Below are 24,952 nucleotides of genomic sequence, written 5' to 3'. Positions count from 1 at the left end.
TCAATGACAAATGGTATTCGGCATGCAAATGAGAAGGAAGGCAAGGCTCCCAGTCTTGGCTGTGCACCCACCCAACATAAACTCAAACTTGGAAACAATTAAACTTGCCTATAAATCCAGAGCCTTGGGAAACTAATGGAGCCCTAAATCATGAAGGCACAGAGAAGGCTTAGGTAGAAAACTCATTAGCCAATTCACACAGTGGTTTTATGGATGTTCCTAAAGAGGAGGAATGAATAGGACTGTTATAAAACCACACATTAAATTTTTAAGGCATTGAAATTATGATATTAGATCCTAATACTTTTGGCATTTGTCATGAAAACTTTGAAATCCAGGGGATAAAGAAGCTATTTTTTAAAAGGCTCATGTGAAGGGTTTGGAGGGGATTATTCATCCATTGTCTCGATCTGCCAAGGTTATTGCTAATACAGTCAGGCACACATTACATCTCAGTCAACAACAGACCACATATACTATGGTGGTCCCATAAGATTATAACACTCCTCATGCGTTTGTGGTGATACTGGTGTAAGCAAACCTAATACGCTGTCACTCGTATAAAAGTACAGCACATACAATTACGTATGCTTCATAATATCTGATAATGAAGAATGACTATGTTACTAGTTCATGTATTTACTATCATATACTTCTATCATTATTTTAGAGTGTACTCTTTTTTGCTTATAAAAACTTTCTTTAAAGCATCACGCCATGTTAGATGGGCAGCAGCCTCATACATCTCATATTTACCTCATCTCTTGATTGTGTCATTTTCTCTTGTACCTCATTTAATCTCACATTGTTTTGTATAATGACATGCAGTACAGGCTTGTAGCCTAGAGCACTGGGCTCTACCACATAGCCAAGCTGTGTGATGGCTGCACCATCTAAGTGTGTGTAAGTGCACTCAATGATGTTCACACAATGACAAAATTGTAGAACAACGAATTTCACAGAAGGCATCCCCATCATTAAGACACAGGACCATAATCAAATTCTAACCATGCCTGAGGGAAAGAAACCTGATCCCTTTTTAATCGCCATCCCACCCAACTCAGGATACTTCCCTCCACCCTTCAGTTTCCTGCCTTCTTGACTGGTCTCTTTATTCTCATTTCTCTCCATGCAAATGAAAGGAGAGAGTAGGATTCAACCTATCATTGCTGTCTACTCAGCTTTATGGTTGTCCAGGCTCAAAAAGAGAACCAGAAAAGCCCCTCGGGGCAGGTTGGGCAAGCGACCCATTCTGCTCTTGCACTGATAAGGTCCTTGTTTAAAGTGCAACACAGAATGAGGCTCACCATTTTAAAAAGGCAAAGAAAACGTTTATGTACTCACAGTTTCTCAGCCAAATCTCACATCTGAATCTAAAGCTGACCTTGAGTTCTCTCCTACCTTTCATTGAAGGTGTCTATAGACACAACATACAGCAGGTACCAGTCAACTGACCAGAAGTTATTAACCTCAAAATTTCTAAAACTAAACACTATAAAAATTACCTGCCAAACCACTAGATTTCCTTGTGTTTTCATAACCTGCTGATTTGTTTATTGGTTTTCCAAAGCATGCACCCAATCTGGTGGACTCTATTGTGAATATAAGTGGACCATTTGTTTGCCCTTGACAGGCCTTGTTTTGATGTGCTGACAGGGCTTACTAATCAACACTAATCAATTGCACAACATAATTTTTAAAAATCACTCCAAATACTTGCAATACAAATAGCATTTAAAATATAAGAGCTTTGTACTTCTCAGCTTCCTGGACCACAGCCTCAATGTCTTCCTTGCTCAAATGAGCCTTGTTGTTAGTGATGGTAATATTGTTTTCTTTTCTTATACTCTTATCCATAGCAGAGACATTAAGGATGCTGTTGGCATTGCTATCAAAAGTGACTTCAAAATGAGGAACACCACAAGGTGCAGGAGGTATGCTTACGGGTTTAAACTTGCCAAGCAGGTTATTATCGTTGGTCATGGCATGCTCATCTTCATAAAGCTGAATGAGCACTCCTGGCTGGTTGTCAGAGCAGGTGTCTGCTTGGTAGAACTGGTAGTACTGTGCTTGATGAGGATAGTCATGACTCCACCAGCAGTCTCAATGCCAAGGGGAAGAGGAGTGACATCCAAGAGCAGCAAATCTTGAACATTTTCAGATTTGTCTCCAGAGAGGATGGCTGCCTGGACAGCTTTGCCATCAAGAACAGCATCATCATAGTTGATGCTCTTATTCAGCTCTTTTTTACTGCAGAAGTCCTGCAGGAGTTTCTGAATCTTGGGGATACAGGTAGAGCCCCCCACCAGGATAGTATCATGGATCTGGGACTTGTCAAGCTTGGCATCCTGAAGGGCTTTCTCTACAGGGTCCAGGGTGCCATGGAAAATGTCAGCACTCAATTCTTCAAATCAGGCACTGGTGATAGAGGTACAGAAGTTGATTCCTTCATAGAGTAAATCAATCTCAATACTGGCCTAGGTACTGGAAGAGAGCACACTTAGCTCACTCACAGGCAGTATAAAGGTGACCAACAGCCCTCTTATTCTTACTGATGTCCTTCTTGTGCTTGCACTCAAAGTCTGTAGTGAAATGGGTGATCATTCGGTTGTCAAAGTCTTCTCCACCTAAGTGGGTGTCACCAGCCGTAAATTTGACCTCAAAGATTTTACCTTCAGACCCCTTATGCCCCGCTCCCCACAACAATCACCACACTATTGTCCATATCCATGAGCCCTTTTTCCTTTTTGCTCAATCCTTCCGTGCCCTAACCTCCCCTCCCCCGCAACTAGCTGTCATCCTGCTCTCCATCTATGAGTCTGTGCCCATTTTACTTGTTAGTTCAGTTTGTTCATTAGATTCCACTTATAAGTGAAATCATATGCTATTTGTCTTTCTCTGACTGGCTTATTTTCACTTAGCATGTTCTCCAGTTCCATCCATACTGTTGCAAAGGGTAAAATTTCCTTCTTTTTTACATCTGAGTTCTATTCCATCATGTAAATGTCCCATAGACGTTTTATCCACTCACCTACTGATAGACATGGGCTGCTTCCATACCTTAGTGATTGTAAATAACACTGCAATGAACATAGTGGTGCTTATGTTCTTTCATATTAGTGTTTTGTGTTCCCTCGGATATATTCCCAGAAGTGGGATTACAAGCAGCAGGACAAGATGTCTTGAAAGAACTCAGTTGAATCCTATGCATTCAACATGAAAGCAACCATTGAAGATGAAAAACTTCAAGGCAAGATCAATGATGGGAAAAAAAACAGAAGATTCTTGACAAATGCAAGCCTTATCAACTGACTTGATAAAAAGCAGACTACAGAAAAGGAAGAATTTGATCAGCAGAAAGAGCTGGAAAAAGTCTGCAGCACAGTCATCACTAAGCTGTACCAGAGTGCAGAAGGCAGGTCAGCAGGAATGCCTGAGGGCTTCCCTGGAGGTGGAGCCCCTCCATCTGGGGGTGCCTCCACTGGGCCCACCATTGAAGAGGTTGATTAAGCCAACCTCTTGCATAGAGTTAGCGCTGTTTCACGCAAAATATCAAAGGGCCCAAATCTGTAGCAAATTCCATGGCAGTTTTAAAAGTTGAGCTGCTATATAAGAAATGATACTTGAATATGGACTATGTGCACAGGGAAAGGAAATAATGCACTTTATAAGCACTGTATTATAAAGTGGAAAATGTGATGTCTTACATAAAACTATTTAAAATTGGCACCAAAAATAAATAAATAAAATGTAAGAGCAATTATGCGCTCATCAGGGCCTAACATAAATTTTTTTTTAAGTGTATTTTAGATTTTGGTGGAGGGGGCATATTATGCCTTTAAGAGAGCATTGCTTGGACATATATTGTAATATTTTTATCATTACTAAAGTTTTTTCTGTTGCAAATATTATAAACTGCATTATCAATATGCATTAACATATCTAATTTTCATAATGCTACACCTTTGAACAAAACTTTATCATTGATAAAGACATTATTGATGTCATGTATTTTATTTATACCGGTTTGCTCACCATGTCTTTTAATGTTGAATTCATTACAAGATTTTTTTCCATTGCAAATAACATTTAACACAAAGAAGTACTTCTCCTTCCAATGACTTACCACATATGATTTCCAACAGGCACTATTCTGTAGTTGGCAGCAGTCATAACAAAGTTTGAAAGTCTATTTAGAAAGCAGTTCTCCTCAGCCCTCCCGTCCAGGCCAGGTCTCCTGTCACTCATCCTTCAGGCTCCATGCTCAGCTCTTCCCTTTAGGAAACAGGACATAAGTCCTCAGTACTCATGCACCTGAGATGTTCTCCCTTTCTCCTTCGCATTTAAACTTAGATGTCACCTTTGACTGCCTTTTCTTGTGGCCCAGTTAAACTACGTCTCTGCAGGGAAAGCATGCCCAAGGTAGATGGCGACATGGCTTCATAGTAGCTGAGGTGGTTCAATGTTCATTTTCTTTAAGGAAACAGCCACCATTTCCTTAAAGGAAGGTTCACAGAAGACTGAGGTAAGTATCTGTGAAAAGGTGAGTATAGCCCCAAGTATAAAAGGACAGTTAATGCGGCAAAATTTTCTCCCTTTGTCTCCATTCTGGAAGGACCCTACTTGCAGAGAGGCTCACCGATTGCTGTGAGCGGCACAGGGCAGCCAGAGGCCCAGGAACGCCAAGTCTGCACGTGCATTGGCTGCTTCAGCTCACGGGAGCTCCCAGCTCCTATTACAGTCTATCTCCTTAGTTAAAAATAAATGAGAACGCCTGCCTCTCGCTAAGGCTCTCCTTCATCCCTCTCCAGAACAGAAGAGGGAACACAAGAAGCGCCTGGTGCAGAGCTTCAGTTCCTACTTTCTGGGTGTGAAGTGCCACATTTCTCACCCTGCACAGACGATAGTTCTGTGGGTCGCTGCTCCACAGTTCTCCGCCAGCCCACAGGAGGAACAGCAGCAAGGCTTCCAGAGCATGCTCCTTCTGAAAGCAGCAGCACTCAAAGCCCCTGAATCCAGGTGGGTGGGGAACCATCCAATCAACACATTTTGGATACATGCTGTTCATTGTCTTGTCTTAAGGCCAGGAAGTCCCTACCTCCAGTTTTCAGAGGCAACCAGAAGGGTGTGCTGCTAGAGTCATTTGAGGCAATCTGTGAAATAAAATGAAGGCAGTTTCCAAGTCAAAACTCCATGGCACTGAACATAAGGACTCCTTACCTAGAAAGATGAAAGCTGTTGACATCAACACTGCAAAGAGGGTGAAGATGAGGATCTGGCAGGAACCCATGAACTTCTGGAATACACCGTCCCATGAGTCAATGCATTGGCTAGAACAAAGGAAGGTAATAGTCATTTAATAACACATCCAAGGCAGATGCTGCATTTTTAACCTTGTGCGGTCATAAGAGTAAGTAGCAGAAGCGCTAAAAACCCAGCCCTCTAGGAAATTGTTTTGCTTCTTACCAGCCTAAAGAGGTGAACTACATTTAGCTCCATCATTTTTGGCTTTTTTCTATCTCCAAACAGCTCCTCCAGTTCTTGGCCCTCTTGTTTCTTCCTCTGAGCTTACCAAAAAATATTTAAATGCTCTGCCACTTAAAATTGCCTGTTATCTTGCCTGTGCACTTTAACTCCAGGTGACATGCTCCCCTTCACCAAATTTGTGGCAATTTATGGTGACTGGATTTCTAATTCTAATCCCTCTAACATAAAACATTTCTTTGGCTCTCCAATGACAACTTAAATGCAGGGAGGGGTTCCTTATCCTTGTTTACTAAAGACATCGTTTCTAGGAAACATTCAGATTTGTATATAACCTTGTCCTTAATAAAACTTTACACTCCTGTCTTTGAAGCATAAAATAAATAGATATATAGATGATAGATAGAAAGAAGCCACTACAGCTTCTGCCTGCTAGTCTCTGACTCATCCAAAATGCTGCAATCTCCCCTGTTCTCCCTCACGGCATCCACTATTTTCCTTCACAGCACTTAACCCATGCTCTTTGTATCTTTTTCTATGTATCTCACACACGTGCCATATTATATAATCATAAACTGAGATTATATAAAACTATATACCTGAATAGTGGCTTACTTTCTGTGTCTTTTGTTCTTATGCACATTCCATGAAACCAGGGACTTTGACAATTATTTTTTTCCATCAAATTCCACCAGTGCACCAGAGTGCCTGACAGAGAGGAGGTGCAAAATAAATAATTTTTTCATAAGTCAATATTGAAGCAGATGAAAAAGACTGCTCTCTCACTCTGCCATGGCACCAAGTCCCTCCACATTGTTTTCTCCACATCCATGAAACTCAGAGACTCTCTCCACCACCTGGCAGATTCAGTCAATGGATCCTTCCTTGCCCCGGTTCAGTAGAATGCAGAACGCCCTTCAGTGGGTGGGAGGTGGGGACAGAGGTGGAGCTGAAGCAGAAAGGGGCCTCATTGGCTCTTCACTGCTTCAGAGACATTCCTTGTTGATCAGTTTCAAAAATTTCTAGTTATTTTTATGGTGTTCTTTCCTACTTTGGGTCTTCAAAATACACACACACACACACACACACACTAAGAGGAGTATATCATAACATTACATGAATTATGCATTTTTAAGTTACTTGTCATAAAATCAAGTTTTGAAAGCTTAATTCTGGATACTCATTGGCATTTACCCCCTTTCAAGTAAGTACCAATCTCAATTCAGATATTCACCAACTTTTTATTTATTATCATTTTCACATTTTTATTAAATGCTCTTCAAAATAAAATGATGGTTTTACCATAGTCCACACAAATCAACTGATATATTAACCCAGGCCAAAAGAAACCACTCAAATGAAAACAGCATCATCCATAGGAATCACTCAGGTCTAACCCATCATAATTAGCATAAATTGATACTTGCTTATCACAAAGCAAAGCCTAGTAGGAGGGTCCCACACTTATCTCCCTAATCCCCTCTGTCCCTATGAAAGCTTTTGTCACAAGAAACAAGTTATGCAGATCTCAAGTTAACCAAACATTTGTAAACCACAATTCTAATTTAATACTGATCAAGTTTTCTAGTCAATGGGCTATAGATGAAGCAATTTATAATTAAGAGCTAGAATTTAAAATAAAAATCTATGGAAAGTTCCTTAGATATAGTATTTTGTTTAATAATGAAAGTCCATGTAAAATCACCACACACCATCTGAGAATTTATCCTTTCCTTATTTTTTTCTTCCAATCATTACTTTTTTCCAAGTCAACTGAAACCTTTACCTAGCTATCACACCTGTTTTTATTTTTCCACATTACTGTCTAATCTTTGAGCACATGTAAATTCATTTTATAGTTATAATCACAATGCTTGATATTTTGTTAACTACATTTTTCAATTAATATGTGCTTACCATTTCCATCTTATGAAATCTTTAACATTGTTCATGGCTGCCTAATATGCCTAAGTTCCCTAAGCATAACCTTATTATTGAATATTTAGGCATTTTTAATTTATTTATGTTATTAAATACATTTTTATATATAAATTTTTAAGCCTCTTAAATGGTTTCCTTGGTATAGATTTTCAGGAGAGAAAATACGGATCAAAGCCTCTAAAACCTTTTATGGCTCTTTCTGTGCTCAGTTATTTAATCATTTTACACAAAAGATGGGTCAATTTACATAGCTCTAGCGATCTGTGAGTGATTCTCTTTCACAAAGACTTCACCACTATTTACTTTTAGCTTTAATTTTTTTCTTCTAACAAATATCACTTAGTATCTCATTATTAATTATCAGTGGGGTTGAACATTATATGCCTATTCTATAGGATTACATGAATGGTCTATTCATCCATTCAGTCTTACCCCATTCTTCTATTTCCTTCTATTTTTAAAGGGTATTTTTAATTGGCTGCTTGAGCCATGAAAATAAATCTCTTAACCTGAACTAAATGCAAAAAGGCAATAAAAGCAAAATCAGCACAAACTTACCACACTACCTTAGAGAACTGGGCTATCACCAGAAGCCCATTAATAGACGAATAACCCTTTCAAGGGAAATGCCGTCTGTTTCACCTAGTCAGTTCCTCAGACTTGAAGAAAGAAGAAAATGTAGTATTGTGGATTTGAGGACCAGGCTTCATTAGAAAGTTGAAACTTTTACTTTTAAATCAAGTAACTTTCCTACAAACACAGTGATTGGTCATTAATGATGAAACAGGTTAAATGTAACGAAGCATCCACCTAAGGGAAAACCTATGCAGCTCATTAATCATGATCAATCCAACCTACACATGTTCACTGCTCATACAAGATAAAGGTTATGGTCATTTGTACGCTGCATTTCCCAAAGTACTGACCGGGGGACATGCCCCACACTACTTGACATCACAGAGAAGGGCGACCCCTCGGAGCACCCAGTGTTCCGGCGCCTGGGCGGTCCTGAGGTCCACAGCAGCGATGTAATTCAAGTCCGTTCGGACCGGCTTCTTGTAGATGGGGCAGGAGTAAAACCGAGGATCTCTTAAAGCTATAAAAAATTCAAAAAGAAAAAAACATTGGTGTGAATTTTTAATTTAAGTAACCCAAATGGTGCATAACCAAATGTGCACATTTTGAAGGTCATTCCAAAGAGAGATAGTTTGGTAAAATGAGGGAAATTCTTCCTGAGGTCAGTCAATTCCTAACTGTGAAGCAGATGTTACTCCAGGTTTCCAGCAGTTATGACAAGATACCCAGACATACTCAGGTTTACCCCACTGGCCTCTTGTCACATGTCCATAACAGTAACCCCTGCTCATATAACATGACCATGAACCCCACTGCTTCCCCCTCCCTCTCCTTTCTACCTGTCAATTCAATATTCCCCCTCCACCCTTCCTCCCTTTCCTATTGAATCTTGTGCTCACACACCCTCTGTTTTTCTCTTACAGCTTGCCTTTGCCACAAGGCACCTGTCCCTTTTAATCAGACATCCAGAACCAGTGCTCACTATTCACTATTATTTCCCTATTATTATTATTTCAAAATCCTGTCTTCAACTCTGTGCCAAAGTCCAAACCACATCTGAAACCACAGAACAGAGGATGGTCCCCACTCCTGCCAGGTGGTATGAGTTCTCCATTTGTACAAAGAAACCAGCTAGGAAGCAGAGAGTCACCACAGAGTTCAGCTTCCTGAAATTCAGTCTACCTCTCTGAAGCAGAGGAATATATGGAGTATCCTATGCCACATATGCCATGAAAGGCAACCTATGGGTGGGCACCCTTCAAAGACCCTCTTTAATGTATTCACCCCTAATCAAAGGCTCACCTTCTCTCCACCCTTGGAAATCCCATGACCAGGGGCAGATCCAGGACTCATGAGGCTGTAAACATACCATTTGGGGAAAAAGGTCTTTGAGAAAAAGTGTGTAAATTTACAAATGCATAAGTAGGCTTTGGAAGGAGCCTCTGCATTGAGGAGCCTTGGAGTTTAAGCTTCATTAACATCTTGTTAAATCCACTCTGTCCGAAGTAGTTTATCTGTGTATCTTAGAACACCCATCTCAGGAGGCAGTATATTATCTCCCCTTCTCTTCCAGATTTCAAATTTCTTCAGGACACAAGTTGTGTCTGCACCCATCCTTTTACTCCTCTGGAAGGCCAGTATTATAAATGACCCTAATATAACTATTGATATGAAAACACATTTAACCAAGAGAATAACTTTGTTTTGGTGAATTAGTGTTACAAACATGGGCACTGATACATGAAAACAGTAACTTTCTAAATGCAATGTTAATATATCAAAGTGACTGAATTTATTTTTTCAAGCTAACTTGCTCAATAATTTAGCTTTTCCTAACACATTACAAAAGCAAGGGACTATCAGAAGTTAAAGTCTCATTTGTTGGCCCAATAAAACCTGCAACCTGCTGTGCCATGTGTTTTTTATGCCTTCACTATAACTAATTTTATTGGAAGAAGTTAAACATTTGAATATGATATTGTTGTAATAAGTTTCAATATAAAATATTAAATATTCTAAAGTAGTGATTCTTAACCGGGGGCAATTTTACCCCCAGGGGGAGGGTGATCTGCCAATATCTGGAGACATTTTTGGTTATCAAAGCTAGGGAGGTGCCACCAGCATATATAGTGAGGAAAGGCCAGGGATTCTGCTCACATCCCGTAATACTCAGGGAAGCCCCTCACAACAAAGAGTTATCTGCACCAAAAATTTCAGTAATACCACAGAATGACACCTGGTTCTAAAATAGATACTTTACAGTACTTAAAACTCTGTGTGTGTTTAGTCACATGGAGTTAATCATTAGAAACAATCTAAATAATGTAACACCTAATTTTTACATCTAGGCATTATTTTTTTAATTACCATGAGACTATTGTTAGTAATAATAATTAAGAAAATATGAGTATATGTGAATAATAGTAAATTCATGACGTGCAGTCAACGCTAACTCTACTAACTGATATATTTAAACCTTTTAAATCTAGGATCTGTAAACAGAACAAATATATAACTGCTTGTTCTTCTGGATGAAAATTTGGTAACAATCATTTTATAAATCTTACAGTAAGCCACTGGAGCCTTACATTTGAACCAAATGACAATTATCATAATTACACCTTGGCAAAGTGTTTGACTCGTCGTCGTCGGCAGCCGTCCGTCTCGAGAGACGATGGCGTAGCTTCTTGAGAGTCTATCTGCACCGCCGAGAATGGCTGTGCAGTCCGATTCGGGAGTGACAATCCCTGCCGCACTTGGTACAGGTGAAGGCAGATGGCCGTTGTTGCTGCTGTTGACGCTGCTTCCGCCTCGATCTTTTCTGGGCCGCCTCCTCGTTGCGCGCAGCCTCCACGCGTGACGTACCTTGCCTGACCGCGAGCCTCCAGGCTAGGCGGTCGTCTGCTTGAACTTCCCATGTGTTGAGATTGATGGAGCATTGTGTCATGTCCTTTTTGCAGATGTCTTTGAACCACAGTTTTGGGCGCCCTGTCATCCTCTGGCCTTCTGCTAGCTCGCCGTAGAGGAGGTCTTTGGGAATACGGCCTGCATCCATTCTTTTGACATGGCCGAGCCACCTGAGGCGTCTCTCGCTAAGAACTGCATGCAAACTGCTCATGTTGGCTCGCTTCAGCACCTCGGTGTTGGGGACCTTATCCTGCCAGGCGACATGCAGGACGCGTCGCAGGCACCTCATGTGGAAGCTGTTGAGTTTCCTTTCGTGCCTTGCGTAGGTGGTCCACGTCTCGCTGCCATAGAGGAGAGTGCTGAGTACGCAGGCTTGGTAGATGCGCAGTCTGGTTTTCTCAGTGAGGCTGGAATTGTTCCACGCTCGCCGGTTCAGTCTGGCCATAACTGTGGCTGCCCTGGCGATTCTCCGGTTGACCTCCAAGTCGACTGACAGAGAGCTCGAGATGGTGGACCCGAGGTAAGTGAAGTCGTTGACAACCTCCAGGGTGTATCCGTCGATGGTGATGCATGGGGGAGTCCCCGTGCCTTGAGCCATAACGTTCGTCTTCGTCAGGCTGATGGCTAGTCCGAACTCCTTGCATGCGTGGGAAAGGCAAGTGACTAGCTGCTGGAGTCCCTCTTCGGAGTGTGATGTCAAGGCTGCGTCGTCGGCGAAGAGCATCTCACGGATGAGCACCTCTTTGACTTTGGTCTTGGCTCGTAGACGGGCCAGGTTGTAGAGCTTAAAGTGTTTGACTACTTAGATTTTAATCTCCAGAAAAATATAATTGGAAAAAAAAATAGTATCCTTTTCAATAAGCAGGTAAAAATCCTCTGAAATACTGATCCAAGTTTATTTATCTGTAATTGCTTCAGAACTGAAGGTGGCCATGCCAAGGCACAGCGTGTGGCAGACTTCCGCAGCAGCCTGGGAGCCACTGAAAAGACACTCTCATAGTGAAAGTGCTGACAGATGCTAAACAACCACATAAACAGATGATTCCAAACCATTACGCCTGGTTAGACAAATAACTTTGAAGTAAAAAAAAATAAACGTGCTATGGAGGTAGAACAAATCAGCTAAATTTGTTTAAAGCCTTGGACTCCAGAAGGAGGAGCAGAGAGAAGCAGCTGTCGAAACTGGTGCACTATAGGTTCCAGGAGCCTAAAGGCTTTAATAAAACACCTCGAGGGAGTTCCATTTTCTAACTAGGTAATTTCCTTCTCTAGCCTACATTTTTCATCCAAATGTTATTATGTCATTTAGTCCTTCCCATACCCAAAATAACCAGGTTCTGCAGAGATCCCCTATGTAACCGTTAAATCATCCCTATATTTAAACCCTCTTCTGCCGATAACATTTAAGATATTAGCTAAAGCTCCCTTACATATGACATTATTTTTAATCTTTCAACAAGCACGTGAGATATCAATAATAACAATAACAATAAAATGATTTATTGTATGCTGTGTGCTGGGCACTGTCAGTGTAATTCTCTCAACAACCCTGTGAGATGGGTACAATTATTAAATCCATTTTACAGACAAGAAACTGGAGGTTTCTTGTCCAAGGTTACAAAGCTGTAGGTGACACAGGAAGAATCAAGCATCACCAGAATGGATCCAGAGCCTGTGCTCTTCATCCTAGCAACAGCTGGGATGTACCATGTGTACATATGTGCCCCTGTGTCTTTGCAGAAATATGTAAAAATGAACCAGAGATAACTAGATACTTGACTTGAGTTCCTGGCATATCTAAGTCCTCTCCAAAGCCACATGAGCTCTCAGGTGAGAGCTCCCTTCAGCAGAGGATCTGACTGTGTCTGCCTCACCAGGTACCTGAGAAAAATAAACCCACGACTTCAAAACACAAGGGAGCTGCCCTCATTTTCAATTTAGCCTTGACTTCCAAGCTCCATCCGAGGCACTGCAGGGACTGCCTAAATGCATAGTCTTCAGTAGAACACTAACCACTGGAATCCCCAGAGGTCTGCATTCATCCCACAACAGACAAATTGGATTCTGATACCAGCATTGGTGGGCGGGAATCACAGGCTAACTGCATAATGTCCTGAAACCTTAACTTCTTCATCTGCAAAACTGGCAATGATATATCTTATAGCTGTTGTAAAGATTAAATAAGTTAATACATGTGAATGCCTGCCATTATATAATGTCTGGAATGTAGTAGATGCCCAGGACATGTTAGATTTGTACCCCTCTTGTCCCTTTGCTACCATTCCCCACTACACACTTACCTTTTCAATTAAAACAAATTCCCCAGACTCGTGTTCCTCATGCCTTTGACCGAGTTCCAGGTTCACAAACTCAAAGTGGATTAAATGCTGTGGGAGTTGGACATCAGGAGCTCTCCATCTCCTGGGCAGCCATGGGCTATTCCCACCCACACCCAGCCTACATCTGCAGTGTTAGGTGGGAGAGGACTTATAGAGCGTTCTGAGAAACATGTGCTCCCCAGCAGGAAATATCCTCATTAGCTGCAGGGACCCTGAGATCCTTCTCAGTCTAATTCATGACCAGAGGTACCTATACGTCCTTCTTTGTCCCCCACAAAATGCTGTGATCACGGTTTTCCCATCACACCAGCTACCGCACTGCAGTTCATTTACAAGCATCATTATCAACATAGTAAATATGTAAGGAGACAAATCCTTCTTATGTCTGCCTTTCTTCATCTTCCTTTGACAGCAGAGGACCTGAGTTGTACAGGTGTTTTCACCCTCTTGGTGAAGTTAGTACTATTTGGATGACTTTCCCATGATGTCCGAACAAGAAACGTGAATAAAATCAACATTTGGGGATCTATCACTTATTTTTAGAGTTCAATTAAATCTCTAGATATCTTTTTGAAAATAAATAAGCCAGTCTAGTATGTGAAATTCAAATTACTTAAACTGAAAATTGCCCTTCATATTAACATAAAAGCAATTCATTGTAAGAATTTTAATTTTAAAACACTGTGCTTTCATTGGAGTGTCCTTTGGCCATTAGCAATGCTGCACCTCTTTATCTCCATTAGAACCCTATCCAGTTATCAAAAATGAATGAAAATTAGATATAATGTATAAAAAGAGCAACAGAATGTTACTTTTTATAATTAAACAAACACCTCTCCAACAACAAAGTTAATTAGCAAAAAAAAGTTCCCACCAATTTCTACTGAGACCAAAAAAAAGAAAAAAGATGAGAACTAAAGTTTTTCTCTTTTTTTTTAGTACTTTGAAATCAGTCACTTTTTCTTTGTTTATTTTATTTCCTCCCTTATCTGCTTCTAATCAGTCTTACTGTTGACTGCAGGGTGAACACAGTTCTCATAGAAAGTTCTGTCCTTAAATAAAGAACTGCCTGTATTATAAAATTGTTATTTAATACTACCATGCTGAGATGTTCAATGTCATACTGCAATGGATTTTTACAGCTTAGTCACAAGAAATAAAAGTAACCCCTAACTCCACATGAGAAAGACCTTTCTTTCATTGTATAAGGAAAACATTTTTTACAACACGTTGACTAGCTGCAATGATAGGATAAAGCAAAATTTCTAAAATATGATTTTTAGCCAAAAGAATGTTTGATTTTCCTTTCTGTAAAAGAGTCATTGCCCCGGGACCTCACACCACCCTGAGAACCAGTAAATGCGAAGTCACAGGCAGCAGGCTTGGCTGATCCCAGGCAGACACTTGTGTCCTCTCAGCTACGGCCAGGGAACCCTGAGCAACACCTGGGCCAGGACCTGTGCTGAGCACCCTCACCTTCCTTTACTCTCTCCATGGGCTCCTCCTTCATACACTTTCCTTCGGTCCCTCCAACACAGCATACCCTGTGCTACCTCACACCTTCGCACGCTGGCCTTTGCAGAGCCACCTCCTGTCACCTGGATGCCAGTTCAGTGTTCTCTCCTCAACGAAGCCTTCCCCTAACCCCTAAATTACTTCACTCCTTAGCATGCCATGTGTATGTTTTTCTTCATAGGAACAAGAACTATGTCACATCATTATGTTCACTTATAGTCAATTGTCATTATTCATGGGACTTGTGTATATAAAGTCTCCATGAACACTGAATTAGGGACCATGGAACCTGTGCTCTTAGGGGAAAATACAGGCTTAGGTTCCTGAGAGCTCTGGTCACACTTTCATTAACCCACCAATACATAATCTTGTTTTATGTGCATTTGTACTTAAAGGCACCTTTTTAATATACATTGTTGCCTCACTGACATTGACCCCAAGGCTGACAGCACTGTAATCCATGCCTACACGAAGCGCATCTAACACACATGTTTTCTCCACCAGGGACATGGCAGGCAGCCTTCCCACACTCAGGACACCAGACAGCACTTCACTATGGTTGGGAATTCTATTGTCAATAGCGAAAAGTACACAAATGTGAAAATGTAGCACTAAACAGACTACAAAAAGGACACTTGTTTACAGCTGAGTCAACTTCAACTAGGAACATGCATGTCAGGAGCCTCACATTTTTCACTGCTTTGTGCATGTCTCTCAATGATCATGAAAGTGCCAGAAACACTGATTTGGGGGCTGCAAATAAACTTGGCCTGTAGCCGAATTCATGAATACATAATCATGAGTAACAAGGAGTAGGTATATTTGCTTTGTTTTAGGCTACCCTTCCCCCTTTTTAAATAAAATCCTCACCAGATAATATGTTATATTGATTTGAAAGAGAAAGGAGGGGAGAGAGAAACATTTATTGGCTGCCTCCAGTACACACTCCGACTGGGGATGGAATCTGCAACCTAGGTGTGTGCCCTGACCAGGGATTGAGCCCACAACCCTTTGTTGTACATGATGATGTTCCAACCAAATGAACCACCCAGCCAGGACCACCCTCCCCTTTTTAGCTCCTTGAGATTGGGGATTCTGCATAATCTTTTTTCACTGTTGCACCCCCAACACGAAAACCATGCAAGGCAGATGGTCAATACCAGATAATTATTCATGGAATGATCAACTGAGCTACTGCTATTTCCCTCTGCCAAAAAAACAAAAAAAAATCAGTCTAACTTTCTAGCACACTCATTCTTGTGCTCCAAAGCACGTCTCGGAAGCAGTCTGGACCAACCTCCCGGGCATAGTTTACTTTTTGTTGTTGTTTTTAAATATTTTACTCTTTATTTCTAGACAGAAGGGAGGGGGGCAGGGAGAAAAAGAGGGAGAGAAACATCAATGCGAAAGAGAAACATCGGTGCATGAGAGAAACATCGATCCGTTGCCTCTCCCACACCCCCAGCCAGGGACCTGGCCTATAACCCAGGCATAAGCCTCCAATGGGAATCAAAATGCCCACCTTTTGCTTCACAGAATGATGCCCAACCAGCTAAGCCACACTGGTCAGAGCCATTATAGTATTTTTAATGTTTTAATTCTGTAAACCAAAAGTATAAATAAACACTGTAGGATATTTGGTTCCAGGGATGTCTTCTTGGCGTGGATGTCTGGGATAGGACCAAATATGAAGGACATCTGGACATGGAACAAACATCTCCATGGATGATTTAGATGTGATCAAAGGTCCTAAATTCAGTCAATGTTTCCTTAAAAATATGAAAGCTCACAGTTTATAAACTCTCTTTCCTTGACCCATGTTCCAAATGGGATATTCATCTAAGGAGTGGGGATACTAAAAGCTGCCTTTAAAAATAAATTATATGTTATCCCTTATTTAAAGAAAAATATTTTGTGATTCTGTCACAAAATCAGTATTTCCTTAGGATCCACTACCATGGTCACCTCTAGAGTTCATGGCAAATAGTAATAATTTCACTGTGTGTGTGTGTGTGTGTGTGTACTATGTTGTACCCTTATATACAATTTTTATTTAAAAATAAAATAAATTTTAATTTAAAAAAATGAACAGGAAAGACCCTCATGTTCTGAAAGGTGTTTGTTGCTGAGAAGACCGGAGCCGAGTAAACACAACAAAAAAGCCTCCAGAAAACATCGAGCCAACGGAGGAAAGCAGTTTAGGTAATTCTAGCCATATCGAATAGAGCTTTGATGGCTTTTTCAAGGCAGAATAACATGTATGCTTCAGAGACATGTTATTACATTCATAGCCTGAAATGTGAATACAGCAATTTACCATTAGCTACTGGATTAAGCTAAATGTCCCTGAATTCGATCTGGACTTCACAACCTGGCTTAAATCTCCAATCTGGTAGAGCCACCATCTGCAGTGAGCCTTCGGCTGGTGAGTCCTGCTAGAGAGCCTTCTTTCCACCACTTGCCCCACTCATCATCTCCATCCTTCCAAGCCCAGTCCAGGCCCACCTGCCCTGACCACTCCACCCTACCATTAGCTCAGCCTTCTTTCCCACCACTTATTAACTATTCCAAATGCTTGTTTCTTTTGTTATCAGCTAACACTTTATGACCCATCTATATTTTTATCTGCTCTATTAGATCGGCAAGAGTTATCTAGAAAACTGTTGCCTTCCCCATAGCACTCAAGAAAATGCCTAGTGGTCATAATACTCATTAATACTCATTAATGTGAAGCTAGTTGATATAAGAGTCAAATCCTTATTACATGGTAACAAAAATAACAAGATCCTATATTTATAATAGCATTGAATCTAATAATGCCAACCATCCCTAAATGCACAAGAAAACTCACTGTTATTTTCTGCATAAATCCTTATGACAGGCATCAACTCAAAGAGCACTTTCGGTTTGGACTCAATGAGTTTCATGTTCCTCTTGTCCCAGCCAGCACCTTCAAGATATAAGCCATAGACATAGACACCCTCTGTGGGAGGGGCAGAAATGTCATCCTTCATCCACTTGGTGACTTCGTTGCAAAGCACCATATTGTCCAGAGCCCAGCCTTTGTTGGCCCGAGTTATCTCCTACTCCAGGCAAGAACAAAAACAAAGGATAAAATTAGTAATTAGAGGTTTATATGTTTAGAGCATAAACCACAGCGTAGCCTCAAACTACCCTAATTCAAAGTAAGTAGAATAGTATTTAAAGTTGAAAAGATTATCTCAGAACCAATACCCATGTCCCAAGTTAACCACTTATACTAATATAATATAATATAATATAAAAATAACAAATAAAGATTTTGAAATTCAAGTTGGCAACCTGAGAACAAGTTGCTGGATTTATGTTCAGGACAATGTAACAACCAGCACCCATAAGAAACAGTCTTTTTCTGTCTTATTATATTCTTTAAAACTATAATGAAAGAAGAGAACTTTACAGAGGAAAAGTATAACACAACAGGTACAAGTTAGAGCTATTACCTGTCGCATTGCAGTTAAAAATCCTTGGGGGTTGAAAAAGCCCGTCATCCAGAAGCAGTGGGGTCGGCCATTGAAAATCCAAGAGGTAAATTGGAAGTTTCTTTCTATAAGTTCAGTAAACCAGAAACCCAATGTACTTGAAACCCACGATGCCTGAAATACATACATTAAGACAATTTATACAGTTTAATTTTGCTGTCTAACTGGCTATGTTCACATAAAAAAAATGATAAAATACCAATTTCACTTCTAGAATTTAAAAGTCCCTAAGACATGAATTGCCCTGGGGTTCTGAAATTTAAGTTTTCAAATGATTCTTCCTCTTTAACATTATATGATAGAATCAGCTAATAATCACATGGATACCAGATCAATTGAGAGCTCAGATGCTGTCCAAGATGTCTGCTCTCAATAGAATCACCTTCCACTTACAAACATACTCATCAGCAATGCTGCTATAAAGCAATTAAAACAGTTGTATTAAATTTAACTCGTTTCAATTATTTTCCTAAGGTTACATTTTCATCAGTAGATAAATTACAAAACAAGGTATTTCTGTAAATGTGCTCATTGTCTAATCAATGCTTTAAAATATAGTCTGTGAATGTAACTCACAGAAGCCTTTCTCTATTTATCATTCTTAATGTATCATTCTTAATGAGGCAAACAATAATTATTTTCTTAAGTTTTTGTCCCTTAGAATGTACTTTGGTTTCTTCTGAAGAAGGAACAGAAATGGAAACATGGGTTCATTGCCTGTAACATTCCTCCTGAATTCACATGTGGAGCTTCTATTATTACAACTGGAATGGACGTGTAATTAATGTTACCAGAAGCTATACTGGTGGGTATCTCTGAATCATATTTTATAATATTTTACTATGACTACAGTATTTTATGTATAAATAAATGTAGTGATCAACCTGGATAAATATACTACTTGAATTTCTAATACCTTAAAAATTAATTTTCCTATTTTTCAAAAAAATTGTGATTCTAAAGACTGATCATATTGATCATAATTTAAATATTAGGTAAGTCATTCTATTCAACATTCATAGATGTGTCAACTAAAAGAGAAGTGTTGATACCACATCTGATCTGAGCACACAGGGAACTATTAATGAGAAGGTACCTCCTGGCAAGGATCCCTATGCCAGGCCCTCCCAGGCACTGACCAAGTTGGGTTTGCTGGGTTAGTGAGTAACAAACAGCAGCCAGTGACCAGGTATGTTCTCCTTCTGTTACTGGCAGTGAGGGGAGCCCATTCAGATAGAAAACTCTCTGGCCTTGACTATAAATTTGTCAAAGGTGAAAAGGAGAGGAAGGGGTCCGGTCAAAGCTAATTCTGAGTTTCCAAGCTGTGTGATTAGAGCGATGAATAGTACTGTCATCAAATAAGATGAGAAGGCAATAGGAAGGGCACTCCCCAGGAACTTTATCCTACCTGTGGGACCCACTGCCTTGCAATCTGCCCAAGCCCTGGGTGAGACACTGGAGGCTCACCACTAAGTGAGTCTCTTCTCAAAGACTATCAGTTCTAATCCCGTCAGGTCTCACCTTCCTATTTACATGAGTAACCTCCAAAAGGCCAAGCACCCAGTTACTCCATGCCCCAGTCTCATCTCTAGATACTGCCCTCTTTGTACATCTCCATTCTGACCCAAAACCCAGTCCTTTGCCCTCCCAAGTCTTTCTACCGCACCTTCAGAATCCTCAATGTCATGATCAGCAAACTCCTCAAGATCTTTCACCTCTTCTCTGAACATTTTCCCCACCTCCTCTGAAATCTGCTCCCCAACCCTCACCCAAAAAAGATTGCTTCCTCTGTAGCCTTCTCATAATTTAAGATACTGTTTACTGCTCAGCCATCAGGACCAGGAAAGGAGCAGATATCTTTATTTCTGACAGTTTATTATTTCCCATTATTTTCTTTCTTTGAACCTCAGGCACTCTGGACATACCATCCTCTCCCCTTCTTGTTTCTGTAGCCACTGGTCACTCCCTCTTATTTATCAAGGAATTTGGCTCCTGGTTTGCTCTTTCATTCCATCTCTAAAATAATCACGAGGATAAGAATGATGGTGATGGTGATGATATAAATGGTGGTGATGGAAGTGATGGAGGTCTGGTGATGGAGGTGCTGATGGAGGAGGCACTGGTGACTATGGTGGTGATGATGCTGGTAGAGAAAGAGGTGGTAGTGATAGAACTGGTGAGAGTAGTAGGGGTGGTTGTAGGGGTACCGGTGAGAAGGTGGTAATGATGGAAGTAGTGGTGGCAGAGATGGTGCTGGTGGTGGAGGCGATGGAGGAAGTAAGTGGTGGTGGAGGTGGTGGGGTAGAAGCGATGGTGATCAAGGTGGTGATGAAGGAAGTATTGGTCATGAAGAAGGTGGTGGAAATGGTGCTGGTGATACAGTGGTGGCAGTATTGGAGGTACATGCTTTTAGGAGTAATAATGGCAATCACTTACATAATACTGGCCATATGCCAGGCACTGTTCTAAGTATTTTACACTCATCAACTCATTGAAAGCTCACAAGGCCTGTAGCAGAAGTGAGAGTAATAATAATTCCCACTTTACAGATGAGGAAATGTAGGCATGGCAAGATAAGTAGCTTATCTGAGGTTACACAGCTTGGATGTGGCAAAGACATGATTTGAACTCAGGTATCCTGGCTTCAGAGTTCAGCTCATAACCCATTTACTGCATTTACTTACTTTCACTAACCATTCTTGTTGAAACCAGGATCCACGTGAATGACCCATTTAACACACTACCTTCTTATTTCATGACCTCTGATCTCTAATAATCCATTTAATTCACCCAACCCCACACCTGCACTTTAAACCTTGTCATCATCAAACACTGTTCTCTTGGGCGAAACACATTATCTCCACAATTTTATTTCTTTCCTAGGAAAGAGCTCCATTTACATAACCCTCCAGGCTTCTCTGTCCCCTCGATCCCCTTACTCTAAGGAGATAAAGAAACCTATCTGACTTGGGAGGAGATGGATGCTGCAGAGACAGTTTGTTAAATGACCAGCCAATTTTTCATCCCATGTGGGCAGTGTCCTCTATACTTCCCAGTCTTCCATGCAGTCACGTTGGGTCCCTGCATCTGTTCTGATCCATGAAGAAGGACCCAGTGTACTTGTCCATTTCTCCCTTCTCCTTGCTAAGATAACTTCAGAGGTCATATGGAAGAACAGCCACCACCAGATGGTGAGGCTTCCACCGGCTGGCTCCCATTGTAACTGGGTGGAGCTGAGGACCCACCTGACTTGTGGAAGAGAAATAAAAGCAACCTAAAATGGGTGTCAATAGATCAGCAGGAGACAGCAGGTGGTTAGGAAAGTCCTACCAGCAACGGGAAACATGGAGATACATGTTCAGAAACACAGCAACTTTCTTTCTTTAGGGGCTGAGAGGCCTGCAGGAAGCACACACTCTGTTCTGCTCTGTTTGCTCTAGTGTCATAAGAAGTCACTGCAGGGGAGCCCTGTGGACCCCTTGCTTTTGGACTTCCCACCTCTAGAACTGTGCGGCAATAAATTGCCATTGTGGAAGCTCATTATGCAACCCCAGAAAGCTAGCACACCTTCCATCGCACTTGCCTAGGGAAGCCCAACATGGCACGGCTCCCGTCAGCCTCCCCAGACCCACTCCCGGCCAGCCGAGTGCAGCTGGAAGAAACTGTACAGCTGTACAGACACGGTTCACTTTGCTTCCATGACTTCAGACTGCAGGTGGGGAAAGCCTGTCACACTTCTCTGCCTGCCATCCATCCCGGTTTCCTCCTTCTGCCAAAGCTTCAGGGAAGGTAGAGCACACACGCACTTCGAAAGGGGAGCAGAGACTTGCAGGGGCACCTGTGCATCAAGTACTTGAGGAGTGCTACTGTGTGTGCAGTCACCCCAGGTGATGGCATGGTCAGGGGGAACAGAGGCATAGGCACATCCAATTCCTCAGGAAATATGGGACAGAAATATAGCAACACCCTATCCTTTCCCAGGTCACACGTTTTCCTACTTAAAAGATGACCTCTGTCCTTATTTTACTTTTCAAGTAGAAAATTATTTCTTAAAACCACATCTCTCATTTAGCACAATTACCAACAGTTAATCAGTAAGCACACTTGTTATCTTGAGATATATATACTCCCATATCTACAAACAAAGGGAAGAAAATGTTTAATATGCATGTGTATCTCAGAACATTCTCTTCTAGAAACTAGTATCATGGGCTTTGAAGCCCAAGAGCTTGGGTTTAAATTCAAGAGCTTGGGTTTCAATTCTGATTCTTGGACTACTTAGCTGTGTGATTTGAGAAAAGATTTAACCTCTCCCAACCTCAAGTTCCTCATCTGTAAACTGAGGACAATAAAGTGTAAGAGTGAAATGAAAGAATGCATATAAATTGCCCAGTAGACCACCTGATATGTGGGAGATGTTTACATAATTTCCTCCCCTACCTACAATCTGAAAATATGGGACTATAAGAGGATTAATTCCTAAACTAAAGAATAGAATTTCAAGCAAATTATTCTTAGATGTTTTCTGCTTGCTAGTTGCAACTCTTCACAACAATGAAGTGATTAGGAAGAATAAGAGCAGACTTTAACATACTTTTTTCCACTGAGCAGGAATTCTAGCATCAAACATGCAATTCAATGCATCTCGAAGATTTTCACTCATGATGATGGTGCCGTTGATGGCAAGTTTTAGCTCAGTCAGGGTGCTGCGGACCAAGGTGAGTACCCTTTGCATTCTGTCTATCTCCTGCCTGAGGAAAATGTTCATTGGCTGGAATGGCCCCATCCTTTGCAGCCTGTCTCTTACCTGCCATGGAGACACATTCAGCACAAGTCATGAATTAGAAAGCTATTAATGTTTATGTCACTGGGGCTTCCGAAAAAGCCCCAATTTTTACAATTCCATAAATAGTAAGCTTTTGTTTTTCATTGCCAGAAAACATACAATAAACATGAAAGGAAACGTGTTAGACGACCAGCCGATTTTTCATCCCATGTTGGGAGAGAACAGGCAGCCATTAATTCAAAGAAAAATAAAAATGCATGACGACAACCATGCAGCCTTCTACACAGCAACTACACTTACTGGGAAATACTCACTCACTGCTCATGTAAGACTTTCAGACACATACATGCGCACACACAGACATGTATACATATATGACGATTCTGCTGGCTGTGTCAAAAAACTATGCATATATTTTCAGAGCTTTCTGTTTTCCATCAAAGCACCCACTCATCCATCCATCCACCCACCCACCTACCCAATCATTTCCATTCTACAGATTTAATTGAGAATCTTCTGTGGATCACTCACTGTGCTAGGCTGAGCTGCTTTATCTTAGGGTAGCACTGACAAATTCAGCAGAAGAAGGGAGATGCTTCTAAACCCCATTAGTTATATATTTATTTACTTATTATATTTTTAGATATTTTAATGCTTCATAATATATTTCAACCACTGTTAGACATGAATGACCAGTTTCCTGATACTATTAATGAAAGATGTTTGTAAACACTGATTGCAGTATTGATTTTCTCCAAGCAAGCAATCAGAGTTACTTCCCAGGGAAATTACTCCCTTGGTGATAGGTCCTTGAGTTCAGTCTATAGTGCCAGCAGCCAAAATGGCCTGCTTCGTAAAAAATAATAGGGGGCTGAGGAAACAAAATCCTGCAGGTTTACTTTGGAAAGCAGGTGGAGAGGCGGCAGTACATAAACAGGGTGGCCCTGTGACAAAAGTATCACACTTAGTCCAGGCTATATTTTAAGACAATGTGAAAAGTAACCCAGTTATTTTTGCTTTTATCAAAAGTTTAAAATTTTTATCAAGATAAATCTTTGCACAATTTGCTAAAATGTCTAAAAAATTAAATTTCTTAATCATAAAACTGCTTAGAAATTAGTTGCATATTAAAGACATATTAGTTTTTAAAACCCATAAGATGAAGAAGCTGCAAAGCAAGTTAATGATAAAAATTCTGACTCTCTGAGATGAAGAATGTCTGAGTTTTAAGGTACACATTAAATTACACAACATTTTTTAAATAATCAGGTGCTAAACTAAAAATACATTACTTTTCTTTGAACAAATAATAATATGAAGTACCTCAAGGGACAGTACTAAAAAAGGAATCCTAACCCACTAGCATACACTTGTAATTTAATTATGAATATTAATGTTCATATCAAATTTTCTTATTTATATGTCAAAATGATCACATTTATAGGTTCAAAAACTTTTTCTGGGTTTTCAGGAAGTGATATTTTTTATTTTTTTTTTCAAAAAAATTATGTTTTCCCTCCTTCCTCATTCCCCCAACCGGACACATCCACAGCAGACATTCTGTCAGGATTTCGACTCACTTCGAATGGGCCATAGTCAGGGGGCAGCTTTTCCAGCATGTCATCAGCCAGCCGGGACACCACAGCCTCCCGGGTCTCATCCCCTCCACCAGAGCTGTCCTTGGGTTGGATGCCCAAAATGGTGTCCAGCACATCCTTGGCCAGCTTGCTCTGGTATGTGATGTCAGCGTTGGGGTGCAGCCCAAAGACCTCGGGGCTGTCGTAGGTGGGCAAACTCTGAATAACAAGTACGCTAGTAAGCACAGACTGCTGACGTAAGCACCAGTTAAATTATACTGTCTCTGGAAAGAAATGTGTTGTTTT

General features: G+C 40.8%; 1 protein-coding gene and 1 pseudogene across 1 annotated transcript in view; both read right to left on the bottom strand.

Moving 5' to 3' along the window:
* Positions 1–1,734: 1,734 nt before the first annotated feature.
* On the bottom strand, positions 1,735–5,035 carry LOC150008294 (heat shock cognate 71 kDa protein-like; annotated as a pseudogene).
* Positions 5,036–7,622: 2,587 nt separating this feature from the next.
* The window catches only part of DNAH5 (dynein axonemal heavy chain 5), a 214,577-nt gene continuing 197,247 nt past the window's right edge, over positions 7,623–24,952 (bottom strand). Inside the window, exons 77-81 of the mRNA XM_090279309.1 lie at positions 24,650–24,865; positions 22,878–23,090; positions 18,245–18,397; positions 17,614–17,845; positions 7,623–8,521 (exon numbers count right to left, since the gene is read on the bottom strand). Of these exons, the coding sequence (XP_090135435.1) occupies positions 8,370–8,521; positions 17,614–17,845; positions 18,245–18,397; positions 22,878–23,090; positions 24,650–24,865 (966 nt within the window). The 3' untranslated portion in view covers positions 7,623–8,369. The remainder of the gene's footprint in view (positions 8,522–17,613; positions 17,846–18,244; positions 18,398–22,877; positions 23,091–24,649; positions 24,866–24,952) is intronic.

Source organism: Furipterus horrens, unplaced genomic scaffold (genome assembly GCF_987537825.1).
Source record: "Furipterus horrens unplaced genomic scaffold, mFurHor1.1.pri manual_scaffold_5, whole genome shotgun sequence".
Classification (NCBI taxonomy): domain Eukaryota; kingdom Metazoa; phylum Chordata; class Mammalia; order Chiroptera; family Furipteridae; genus Furipterus; species Furipterus horrens.
The sequence above is the reverse complement of the archived record's forward strand: the minus strand, read 5'-3'. Positions and strand labels throughout refer to the sequence as shown.